Genomic DNA, 13,523 nt, shown 5'->3' with positions numbered 1-13,523 from the left:
ATGAAATATGCACTGATTAATATAATCATATTAATATTGTAATGGCCACAAAAATATTGGAAGTCATCTATCAACAATAGTCAACTACACCTTCAAGAACTATTGTTGTAAACCGACCGATACCGAGCAAAAATTATTATCAGATATTCTTTTCAGTTACAAAAACATATGAAACTGAAGCAAAACAATGGAAGATTTGCGTTGTCGTGGCAATTTCGAGTGTAAATCGCATCATAGGTGTTTGCCTCCAAAGCCGCCGACGCCGAGCTTGTTCAAACATTTAAACAACAGATTTGAACACGCACAAGATTTCAACGGAGAATTCTTTGCGTTCTGGAAGATACGAGACTGTGCATACAATCGTGTAATTAGGTAAAAGGGGGGTTTCTTTTGTTAGAATAATATATTATGGTTGTATGTATAGTTTTGTTAGTGGTAACGCATTTGTAATTAGAAGGTCACGAATTCGGAAAAAAATAGAAATTAAAAAAAAAAATTGCTATGTTTTTTTTGCTCGTTACTTTATTAATAGCAATAATGATTGGAAATTCAAGTATTCTGTGTTCCAGATACATAAATCACGTCGCAATACAATATTCAAATATCATCAGAGCTACTGTAACCATGCCACGCCGTTAAGAATACGCCGAAGACAGTCTGCTTTGAAAGTCCTCTCAAATCCTACAATATTACAATTTCTTGCGAATTCAAAGGTTTCACCTGTCACAGTCCGCTATAGAGCCGCCATGACAGACCTTTGATAATAATTTATATCAAACTGTTGTATAAGATGCAGCCCTTCCAAGATAACACCGCCAGATGCCGCCCCAGATTTAATCGCCCTGCCTTTGTGTACACTTCTAAACTTGCCATGAGACATGCCAATCAAAATTAACCTTTAATAGAAGGTAACAAGACTTGGGACTTCAAGAGATAGGTGCACGGTAAGTTGGTTACTTCCTTCGGCTTCTAATGAAAGGTATTCTGACTACTGATATAGCCATCTTTAATCAAAGTAAAACTTGGTCCCGCATCGGTCTGAGGCGAACTCTGTCTTATGTCATGAGCTTCGTGCTAGTATCGAGACGAACAACATTAGTTCTGTTAATTAGATCAGTGATAGGAATGTTGCATGTTCGGTTTGGTTAAGAGAAACGGAAACCAAGTCCTCAGTATTGTTCAATTCCAATAGATATGTACTGGAAATTTGATTTGAAATTCAACCACATTCGCGTAGCGCTTGATTTAGTCTGCTCGAAGAATTGGAAGTAGGTATTCTAAGCCACATTAAAAAATATTAGTAGGTATTGGTTTTAAGATATAATTTGCATCGGCGAAATATAGGCCGCTTTATATCCTCGCTTACTAAACAGTGTTGTAGCAGGGACGTAGGTAAGTAGCAGTGGGTGAACTATTTATGTGTCATCATCAGTAAATAATCATCCACTGCTGGACAAGGATCTTATCCTATTCGACTTACCATACTCTCTTAAGAAAGAAAGAACAGTAAATTGATTGATAGGACGAGCCACTAATTAAAAATATGTTTGTAATTGATGTCAAGTCCGGTAGCTAATGTTATTGTATGGGTTACAAAGTAATTGCTGAGGCAATAAGATCGCAATATCTTTGGTTAACGACCGACACTCTAACTTGAGCGACAAATATTTGACATTTCCCCCCCCCCCCCCCCCCCCTCGTATTGTTAAACTGACAAGCCACTCTCTTATTTGTGACTTTGTTGTGCTTGCTTCCATTAATTTAACTCATTTAATAAACATTCCTGTTTAATTATTAGCCATTTGTTAAATTGCTTTTAAAATGTTCAAGTTAGGCAACAAGGAATAAATATTGTTAAGCTTCAAAAGTAAATTAAAAACGGTTCTGTTCTTAAAACACAAATAAGCGGATTCGTGTCAGTTCATTGCCATGCATAAAACTATCCTATCTAGGTATATATTGTGCAGTTTTTACTTTTAATACGGTATTTTGATGACCCAATGGTGTAGTGGTTACTGACCCTAACTACTATTCCGAAGGTCACTGTTTCATTCCCGGCTGGGGCAGATATTTGTTTAAAGACAGACTATCTGTGCAGATATATATGTTGTTCGATGCCCATAGTGAAGAGATGTCTCCACATATTATTATTATTATTACAAACTACGGGTGCAAACATTTACAAATGTAAAAAACGCAAATTCGACAGTTCCGACCACTAAAATACGCGTTCTATTTTTGAAGGCGGGTAAAGTTGCAACTCCTCAAGCTATGCGTGTAACCCTGTTCCGCTCCAGTGCAGCGGTCCTCGGCGGGCCCATACATCACTTAGTCACCCGGATCGTACCTGGCGCCTGCGCCTACCCTCCCGAAACTTATTAACTTTGCCAAGTTCTGCCGCCAGGGGCCGCGGCGGCGCCCGCTTATTGAGAAATAACTGACTACTGTAAAATATGTACTTTAAGTATCCGCTTGGTAAGTTCGGTAGCTTCTGGGGTGCGAGGAAATACGGGAGACATTGATGATAAATTACAAAGTTACTAATTGATTCAAGGTATAATCACTATTTGCACTAAGATCCCCTCGAAAATCTGTTTCTGTAAGTTGACACAACATTTCAATGACTTATAGAGATATAGATGCAAAATCAGCGGAAGTCTTCCTAGCCTGTCGAGACGGCAGCCGGCAGCGCTCAGGGGAAATTGATAAAAAAAGCAAAAGAGTTTCACTGTGTAAATCTTACCGGAGTGTTTGTCACAATAATTTGATGGAGCTGCAAATATTTAACTAACTAGTCCCGTTTAAGATATTGCCGATTCGAATAAGACGTCCACAGCATTGGAGATTCACTTTGATGTCGAGGGAAATGAGATCCGGCGCCGAAGCGAAGAGGATAACCTCCTTTTTAAATTTACTCATAAGTGGAGAGGTCGAAGTGTGCGTCACTGGCAGAGCGGCGTCTGACCGGCTGGAGTGTCGATCTAATTTGCCGAATAGCAGGAGCATTTCATATTCCGGTATTCCGGAGTGCGGAAGTTCGAAATGACATGTGGGTTCGGCGTAAATATACATAATGTACCACGTGCCTTAGCAGTTATGTTCGTTATGTTTGTAGGTGGGGATTGACGAGATCACAGTGGACGTCAATTATGTCGATATAAAAATATGTTTTTTTCACTACTCGTCGATGAATTTCTTAAAAATGACAATGCGCTTCGCGCTAATCTAGCAGTTACGTTACCTCACTTTTACGAGTATTGTTCCACTGAAATATTGAAAAGCTTCTATCAGTTTTTATGAGTCTAAAACAAAATACTAAGTATGTTCTATAAATCACACAGTCTAACAACTTTGTTACTCGATTACACAACACACAAAAGACACACAGTGACCTGCGCTTAGTATTTTCTATACAAATAAAACTTGGCACAACTACAAAACAGCACTTGGTCCGCAAAGTTAGGCCACTAATAGCGGGTAAGTCAAACAAAAATATCCGGGATTTATGAAAGTATAACTTTCCTCTAATATAACATTTTGCTACGTTATTTTCTTGGCAGTCACAGGTGAGATTTATCCTCGGATAATTGGATAAAGAACGCGTTTGCGAGAGGTGATACCAGGCGGAAGAGGCAGGTCCGCGGGGCGCGGGGGGGGCGGTGTAGGCAGAAGTGGAAAAGAAAAAAAAAACGACCGCCGCGCTCGCCGCCCACCGCCGCCGCCACCTAGTATAATCCGACTAAATTTTTAATCACGCCATGAAAATTGGTTGTTTTCGATAATTTTATCGGATTAAATCCCTGCTGACCTAAAAGCCGATTACTTTTGAAAGGTTAACATTTTCATTAGCCAGAAATCCGTTCAACGCATGCGGTCGTAAATGAATTTTGGCTCTTTGCGCTGATTACGTAATAATCGAAGTTGTTTTTAAGCCAATTGTGCACTGTTGTGTTGCACAGTGAAAATTACGCGGGTAAGTAATTACAAACGAGCGAACCGAGTTTAATTTTAAACATATCAAATGCAGGGGATTAAAGTAAGACATGAGAATCAACACCACCCGTCGACCAATTTCATTTATAATGAGCTTGTATGTAGGCTACATTAAAATGAAACAGATTACAATAACCACCGCAAAATGTTTGCTTTATAGTACGATTTTGTGTTTCATTTAATTAATAGGGCAACTATGGAAGTAATTCTTTGTGGACGGATTAATTTAATGTTAAACTTTTTTTCTTTGTGACTTCATTAATTTTTAAACATTACTAACTAAACTTTAATTAGTGCAAATAATCTATAGTTAGATTTTCCACTAAGGCAAAATCAAATACCATGATGAAATACATTATGCTATAATAAGGAAGAAAAATCCCAAAACATACAGTGGAAGAAAAACATGGCACAAATAAATAAACAATGACTCCTAAATGCCTAACAATGAAAATGTTTTAAACCGTGTTTATGTTAAATGATTCAACCATGAAGCTTATGAAACCAACAAAATCTATAAGAACACAGTGAGTTTGAAAACAGTATATGAAATTCTGATTGCCGTGATAGAAACATGAACAGGGTGTCCCAAAAGTGGTATACTAAGCTGAGCGACTCAGGGTTATTTTGTACAACGTTTTTAGTACGACCAATATAAATTTGCGAAAATATTTGCTTCTCCATAGAAATTTTGTTGGTTATGTTACTTTACTATCAGGAACTGTTTATTTCCGTGAATTCCTTAAAGTCGTACAACAAATGTTTTACGAATGACTCCAACAAAACACCCCCCTTCGGCTTTGTATACCACTATTATTGCATCACCCTGTATATTTATTTACAAAGTGAAGCCCACACTGGAGGGTTAGGGTGGCAGTAATTAGAGCCGTGAATTATTCATACAGATTTCTGAATTACCTTGACCATTTCACGAAATGCGACCGAGGGCCGGCGGTACACACGTCCAAATTATATTAATCAACAAGTGACGATAAGTCACTAGTTTTCGGTTAAGTTTTTATCACTTGTCCCTTTCAAGTCGCTCAGGAAGAGAGCGGACCCTGTAATTAATCATAATAATATTTATTAATAATAATAGTATTTATAGTATGTTTATTCATATATTTATAACTAGCTGTTCCCGCGCGCTTCGCGCTTCTTTTTCCCGTGGGAATTCCGGGATAAATGCCTATGTTCTTTCCCAGGGTCTAGATCGTAAGTATACCAAATTCCAAAACCGTTCAGTAGTTTTTGCGTGAAAGAGTAACAGACAGACAGACAGACACAGTTACTTTCGCATTTATAATATTAAATAGTTAGGACTAGTTAGGATTAGGATTTATATGTAGGTACGTATTTTATATTATATTTAGTAATTTGGTAATTATTATTAAGTGAATTGCTGTAACTTTGTAGTACTAGTGTTGTTTGTTTTTGCACACCTTATAATAACATTTTCTTCCTCCTCCTGTGGGTTGACTGGTAGAAAATGCTTGTATTATTAAGTCCACCCTTTGTACACTTATTTTTATATTCGTGCAATAAAGGATTAAATAAATAAATAAATTAGTCAATCTTCGATTCTTCAGTCATGTTAGTTATCAAAGGGTGTTTAAGTATTTCTTTTTTTCCGCATCCCTTGGCTGGGTTTTTACTCATGTTGGTGAGCCCGGTTTAATGCGTTTTTTTATGGAGAGGTGTTAAGAACATGTGGTGATGGTCCTATAAAATTCAACTAAAAGCAAGTGTAACAAATGATTTGATTCTCATTTTGCAAGTTTTAGGAAATTTTTCAATTCATTAAATTACAATTATATTTAACATATTTACATTACGAGCCTTGTATCGTGTTTGAATCTCATCATGTTGTAACGTCCATAGATAATAATACCGGTATTCTGACCAGAATACCACCTCTAGCCTCACCTACTTCGATATTTAAATTCGTCAACTAGCTATTCGGTTTGAACCTTCGACATCAACCGTTCAGTACTTAAACAGTTTAGTTCGGAAATCGGCGATATTGCGGAATGCGGTAAGTGTTTCGTTTTAAACTCGACCCCGGTTTTAAATTAAGGCTATATCGATGCAGGGCTAAATCGAGAAAGTAATCGGTAACCAATTTAGTTCAGTCCCGATAGATATTGGATTGACTCTTTGGGGTTCCGCAGATTTTGTAAAAAGGGGAAACACCATCAGTCCGTCGGGTTCTGTCTGTTGTTATAGGTATATGGACTAAATAAAGAGTGGATTGTTAATTTGTAAAATCGACAATTTAATTGGGTACATACATAATAAATATAGCCATCATATTTATTTATTTTATATATTAGTACTTAAAAAAATTTACACCATCAATTATTAACAATATTAACAGAAATTAAAAAAAAAACATTTTCAATCCGCAACAAGCTTCGTAATTCTGTGTAGAACATTAATAATATAAATTAATAATCTATACTCCCAATATCTCTAGCATACTATACGCATCCTAAAAGCCTATTAACATAATTGAACACAAGTATTATCTTTGTAATATTCCTTCAACATGAACAACAATAGTATACACTAGTTTTTAAGTCCATTTTTGTAAACGTGTATTTAGTATAGAATAAAGTGTTTATAAATAAATGAATAAACAATAGATTTTCCTACGGAACCCTGAAGCCAGCCCACACTTATTTGCAGTATTTTTTATCTTCAGTGCGCTGGTGGAGTTTACTTGCCGGAATTAGTTTACGGCTGACGTTTGATCGCGTACAGCCTTAAAGAAGTTAAGCGCTCCTGCCGATACACCATGCGTGAAAACAAAATTCAATTATAAAACGATACAATTTCTATTCGGTGTTTCTGACATGGGTTTTGGCAGATTATTTGACTATTTTATGTAGCTAAGAACTGAGTGTGCTAAGATTTCTGGGACGATTTTATTATGGGGCTGTTACTTAAGAATACCCTCAAGTAACTAGATACTATTAATGTCACTTCTTCCAAATACAAATGTCAATTTTTGTAAACTTGTAGGTGTACTGTGTTATATATATTTTTTATTATTTAATGGATTTAGATAAATTTACAATAAATAAAGCTAATTCATCAACATACTACTAAGACTAAGTAGTTAATTTTTGAATATTTGTCAAAACTTAACTCATAATGAAGAAAAACTCAAAAAGTTTTGAGAAATAAATGAAAGTATTAGCGTATTTTTTATTTACTACTGAAGTACGGTACAAGAAGCATCGCTTAATGTAATTGAACTCGCTGGACTGACCGGTATAAATTATATACCTGAGTATTTATTTTCTGACTGTACTACGTAAATATGAACCTATCTAAAACTTTCTTCTCAAAGAAACTAGATAAGATGTCTTTCTATGTTCCGACTGAAGTCTAATATTATGAATAGGTAAATTTTATCTTCATCCTTGGCGACCCTTACGGGGATACATGTTATAAAGTTGAGTATCGTTAGACGTCTCTTTTGAGTAGAATGTTATTGCAAACTTTTGAATTTTTTATAAGACAGCTCTTTCAAGTTATTCTTAACGTTTGTTTGAGATGAGACGCAACATTGTTGGTTCACTTTGCATAGGACAAAATTGTTTACTACGCTATTTGATAGTCGGTTGTTCCCATTTTGCGAACACCTAAGTTTGTTTATGGTTAAATTTTAAATTTATGCTTTTGGGGGAGATATTTTATAGCAAGAACTTTGTTTCTAGTTGTATAGATAAACGTATACAAGCTACCTAAATTACTGCTGAACTATCGAGCCTACTAAGTACATAAACACTGAGAATGTCATTCACGTTATTCTCCAATTGTAAATGTACATGTATATCTGTGTGATGTAGGTCCTAGGAAATACGTATGTAGTAATAGTAGGTACTTATAAAATTAATAGACGATTGGTAAGTAAAAAAATATATGATTTGAGTTAATCTAAAATAATCCAGAACCAATTACGAATAAAATAAAAAAGCGGCTTAGCAACACAAGGTCGTAAAACAACGAAAAAGGATTGAGGTGTCGTGGCGACCGGAAGTGGCACGTCGCCGCTCGTTGTAGCCGGAAGCAGGCTCCGGAAAACTTGCCGCCCCAACCGTTTCCGGTACACAGTGGGCCAGTAGGTCAGTATACAAATACATAGTGCCCGTTTGCATAATTTAATTGTAAAGTTCTCGTATGGTAAAAAATTGTACTGGCACTTAAAATCAAATCACAATGTGTTTTAGTTAAAATGTTTCTTTTCTCAAAATATTGCTGTTAACGATATCGTCTTGATGTAGTCATTATATAATTACCAGTTATTTAATCCGAAACAACGTTTATTGAACATGTTTATTCAACCTTCACATAACTCCGCTGCTGTTTATTTTGAAATTCAATATAAAAATATAAACAAAATACCGCATGTTCGTTAATTAAAATAAGCAACAACAACAACGAAGCACGTTGGAACAAATTTTATTTACATCAGCCGCCAGATAAAAGCGGCTGGTTGAGTTAATTTATTTTGTCCACATCGCCGTCGTTCCGAACCACTGTGCGCGGTGGAAACACCAAATTGTGCGTGAACTGACGAATTATTACGGTATTTTATGCTATCCTATTGCGATCCTGAAACGGTCGTAAATTTATATACGGGGGCGATAACTGCACGATATAGTCTGACCGATAGTTTGATGAAAGAATGCGTAGGTACCTAAATGTTCTATACTGTCTAAAATATTGAAACAGCTGTTGTTGTCGAACTAAGAAATTAGCTAATGACAAGATAAATGAAGAAAAAAAAACCGCTCGTAACAAAGCGAAGATGAGAACGAATAATTACGTTGAACGCAGTCTTATTTTGAAAGTTGTACTATGTATATGAGCTATAGGACTTTGAAGGTTGCAAACAATTGTTCGCTTTTCCTATCGTCTAGGGAAAAAAATATGCTGAATCACTCTTCTGCTCCTTGTCCTTAGGATTTTAGGGCCTTACTATGAAAACTTAGACATTTGCTGAACGCTATCAATAGGCTGTCAAATGTCTTACAAATTTGCCAAATTCCTATCTAAAATACCTACAAGTTAAACGTAGTTTGATATTTTAGATGGTAATACCCGAAATCACCAGTTTTATTCACGATCGCGTTAGCTGCGCTTTACTAGTGCTCCAGAATAGAACACTTGCGCAAGTGTTGACACGCAAACCCCCAATTACGTAACCGTCGGTGTTAAAAACTAATTTGTTCGGTTTACCGGCTCTCTTAATCTATTATTCACTCCATAGAGCTGGATGTAGAGCCTCGTCTTTCTGCCAAAATTAGTCAACGATAATATTATTTTTTTTTGCCTGTTTTGGAATATTTAATTAATAGAGAAATATTTAAAGAAAGAAAGAAAGATAAAACTTTATTTGACAATGACAGCAATCATACTTAATTATACACCATAATATAGAAGTTTAAAATTGCAACGTATAAATTTGCTGTCCGCCAAAAAGGCGTCCACTCAGCTATTGCAGCGCCCTTGGCCACAGCCAAGGACTCCGCGCTGGTGTTTCAGTGGTATTTAACGAACGTTATTTGTTGTTGTTATTATTGTGTATCCTTACTCTTGTCAATACTATAGATTTTTAATCGCAGTTCAAGCACCTTTTAGCCTCGACTGACGGTAGGCAGGTCGGTTTAGCGATAAGAGCGCCATTTGTGCATCTCTGTTATTAAAGTTACATTTATGTTTTGCTTTTACGGTTTCAAAATAAAAAGATAAGGATTGCAGAAGTGTTGCTAACACTGATACATCAAATCCCAATCAGTAAGTTAGCATGACTTTGCGTACGTTCATACCACGACGCATAAGCCAGATAAAACCGCTATTATACCTATCGTTAAGATAAAAAAATAAACATTACTTAGCGAACTAAAGACAGAAAAGACGGCGACCACAAGCAAGAAACTTATTAAGAGGGCCTTTTATTGGAAAACTTTGTATTATACACCGTTATGTGCTACATGAAAAAATAAAGTTGTGGCACGTGGGGAAAATAAGACAAAACGGTCAACGACGAGTTTCCGCTGATTAAAGTTATTGCCCACCCTCATCACCCGTGTCACGTCCATTCTTCTCGAGGCTGTGTTAGTTTGTCGTCAACACGATAAGAAGAAGGACACAATAGATTTTTAATTGTCTCCGATTTATCGGGATGTGTCAGGTTAAGTGCCAATTTCTCCATAGTGCGTTAGAGAATAAGCAGGGATTATTGCTTGACTTTTGACACATCTGTCAAGAATTGAATATGGAGATGACGTATAATTGATCAACTTTACCTTGTTTACGATTTAACCGACTAGTGTGAAATTGGAGCTAAGACTATCATGATGGGGTGTTTATTTAGTAGCATTAATTATCACGCTGCCAGCACAAAATGTATATTACTGTAGGTACCATATTAAGGTGCACTCACAAGACTGTCAGATAAGTGACAGATCGTGTGTATAAGAAGTTTAGTTCTTAATTTTGTCGTAAGACTTCAGTGGTGGCGCGGGCTCTGCCTGTTCAACAGATATGCTACCTTATGAATGTGACAAATACCGTAATTTTACCAAAAAACCTAAATACCTACCTAGTTATTTTACTAGCACATTTGTGAACAAATGTTCTTGTGTACTTTTTCATAAAAACAGGAATACAGAGTCATATTTTTTAGTTACTTTGACACATAAATATGTCATCTTCTTTTACATGTCATACTATTATTTATAGACTTGCCAGTTGATGGCTTATTGATGGTGTTCGTTTAAAGTCGATTTACTAGTAACTAAATCACCTGCGGAAAAGTGATAAATATGTTGCTAGTAAATAATATCACGTTTTGATTTATAGTAAAAAAATTCGCGTCGTTTTCGTTTGGTTACTCTGATGGTATGGTGGTAACGATTAATGGGGATGTGCTAAGTATTTTAATAATGCCATAAATTAAATATATTATTTTGTATACTCATATTTTTTCAATGATTCATAACAGAAATAAAATATATTTTTTTTAAATGTTTTCTATGATTATTTAAGGTGAAGTTTTAACATATACGTCCCACAAACACTTTTATTTCACAATAAAAGCTTGGTTCACCGAAGCAAAATCCTATAAAATAGTGAGTGTAATATAGAAAAACGTGAATAATAACCCCCATTAACTGACTCGCTTATTATTGTGCCGGCGACGTTTATGTAATTGTGCTAGAAACGACCCAGAGCAGAAACACAGACAATTCCGACCTCTGTGAAAACCAACAATAAAATGATTGAAAATATAGGTGTAGGTAAAAGAAAGATGTCGTATAGATATTTTCAATATTTGTTTCATGTCCAAAAAATAGTTCAAAAATGTTCAAAGTAAGATTAAATGACTATAACATTATTGTAACTTCAGAAACTTTATCAAAAGGTCTATCTATTATGTTAACTTACAAAAATATATATTACAAAGCCATTCTTACAGCAAATACACAATAAAAAATATAACAAAAACAATAATATTTAAGCACAAAAGCCGAAAACTGTAATAAGCCTTTTTAAAGAGGTACGAAACATAACAAAGCTATAGTGGCGTAGCACTTCGTAGCCGAGTCGTAGCGATGTAGTGGCGTAGCTCGTAGCAAAATCCACTTCGTAGCAATATAACTAATTCATTAAATAAATAAAGATAAACAGAGTAAACTTTATATGTACACCTGAAATAATACTAAAACTAACGAGTTGTAACTCAATTGGAGTACAAAAGGTGATCTTACTCCTTACAGCAATCTCTGCCAGGCAACCTTTATATTTCACATTAGTATGTTTTATCGGAACAATAACCCAAAAAATATAGCAGATAGGTACCAAATTTTTTAAAATGAGTTTTTTTTAAGTAGATTACTTATATAAAAAAGCAAAACATATCTATCGTACCTATGGTTATTCATAAATCGTTCTGGTCTTTAAGCCGAATGCCGTGACCGCAAAGGTGTTAATATTATATACGTAAATTTAGGTGCGATTTTAAGTGCACATTAATAATAAAGAGTAGGCCTCCTGTAGGTTGTATATTTTATAAGCCGTGCTATGCGGTAGGCAGAGCAGCGGGGTATCAGCTAATGAGGCTGATATTCTGCACCCAGCGCTCGGACTTCGCCATAAATTGCTTTCATGCATATTTATTTATTCAAATATTATGTATGAATTGAAATCTCGGCCGTGTCTACTGAAATATGGCCTGTGAGGGCTGAGAATTGAATCAACATGGCGTGTTAAGGAGTCTACACACCAAACCCGCCGACACAGCCCGGCGGCTTGGTGTCGGCGACCCAAACCCGCCAACCCGCCAACATGTGTCATGGGGCTGTGTCGGTGAGTGTCGGCGGCAAGAAATCAGTACAACTTTTTTAGTACTTGCACGCGCGGGTACGAGTCGCCGACATGATTCTTGAAACAAAGTCGCCGACACCAAGCCGCCGGGCTGTGTCGGCGGGTCGGCGGGTTTGGTGTGTAGACTCCTTTAGGTTGACACGTAACTTGTGTGCTAGTTGTCTTGCGGGTTGTTTGGTTGGAATTGCTGTAACGGTTTTTTTTTATTGCGAGTTTAATTCATACGCGATATTTTAAATTTTGGAATGTTTAAATATGCTGTTTGTTACTGAATGCTCAATATGATGCATAGCATCAGCATAGTCGTTAAAAAATCATATTGTACTCAACGATGCCGGCTGTCAATTCACTATAAAATTTAAATCACATCGTATTTAGATCTCATTTCGGTATATACAGTTCAATAAATCGTAACAATTACATCCACATAGTTGAACTTAGGGTTGGTGTCAAATCGTCATCATCATCATCAGCTTATAGCAGTCCACTGCTGGACGTAGGCCTCTCCCGTTGCTGTCAAATACCTAATCTATACGTAATACTTGTAATAAAAATATAAGTAGCATTTATTATATTTCTTAAGTGTAAAGGAAAACGAACAACCCGTCATGCAAACTTTAATTCATTTCACAATGTCAGGATCGTTAAGAATTCAACAGCAAGCGTTGGAAACTAATCAAAACATTTCAATTTTAAATAATTCAAAACGTCTAAAAGTTTAAATCGGTTGATCAAACAGAGATACTTACCTGCGCTATCAAAATCTAAGGACAATGATTATTGTAGAAGTGTTAGTAAAGTTAGGACTTTCGTGAGTGAATATGAAATAAATATTTTGTTATTTTATAGGGCTTTTCATTTTATTGGCAGTGATCATATTAATAATAATAATCATATTACCTGCCTCAATGATTTTAAATTAGTATACTAAGCCGAAAGTGGGTGACTCAGATAGTCATTCTGAACAATTGCTTTTGATATTCGGAAAAAATCTTTCCACTGTAGAAACCCAGTAATACTGTTTTCGTCCTAGTACAAAAACTTTATTAATTGAATCTAAAAAAAAAAATATGATTATTTCCATAGCACTTCTTGATATTCTGTTGTTACATCGGAGCGTCGGTAAAGAC

At 35.8% G+C, this 13,523-nt stretch overlaps 1 protein-coding gene across 4 annotated transcripts in view; it reads right to left on the bottom strand.

Moving 5' to 3' along the window:
* LOC105394091 (polypyrimidine tract-binding protein 1) overlaps positions 1–13,523 on the bottom strand; it is a 331,428-nt gene that overhangs the window by 193,787 nt on the left and 124,118 nt on the right. For 2 of the 4 annotated variants that reach the window (XM_038105578.2, XM_038105582.2), the window contains exon 2: positions 4,912–5,054. The exons of the other annotated variants lie outside the window; for them this stretch is intronic. In XM_038105578.2, the coding sequence (XP_037961506.2) occupies positions 4,912–4,920 (9 nt within the window). In that variant the 5' untranslated portion in view covers positions 4,921–5,054. The remainder of the gene's footprint in view (positions 1–4,911; positions 5,055–13,523) is intronic. 4 annotated transcript variants of the gene reach the window in all.

Source organism: Plutella xylostella, chromosome 22 (genome assembly GCF_932276165.1).
Source record: "Plutella xylostella chromosome 22, ilPluXylo3.1, whole genome shotgun sequence".
Classification (NCBI taxonomy): domain Eukaryota; kingdom Metazoa; phylum Arthropoda; class Insecta; order Lepidoptera; family Plutellidae; genus Plutella; species Plutella xylostella.
The sequence above is the reverse complement of the archived record's forward strand: the minus strand, read 5'-3'. Positions and strand labels throughout refer to the sequence as shown.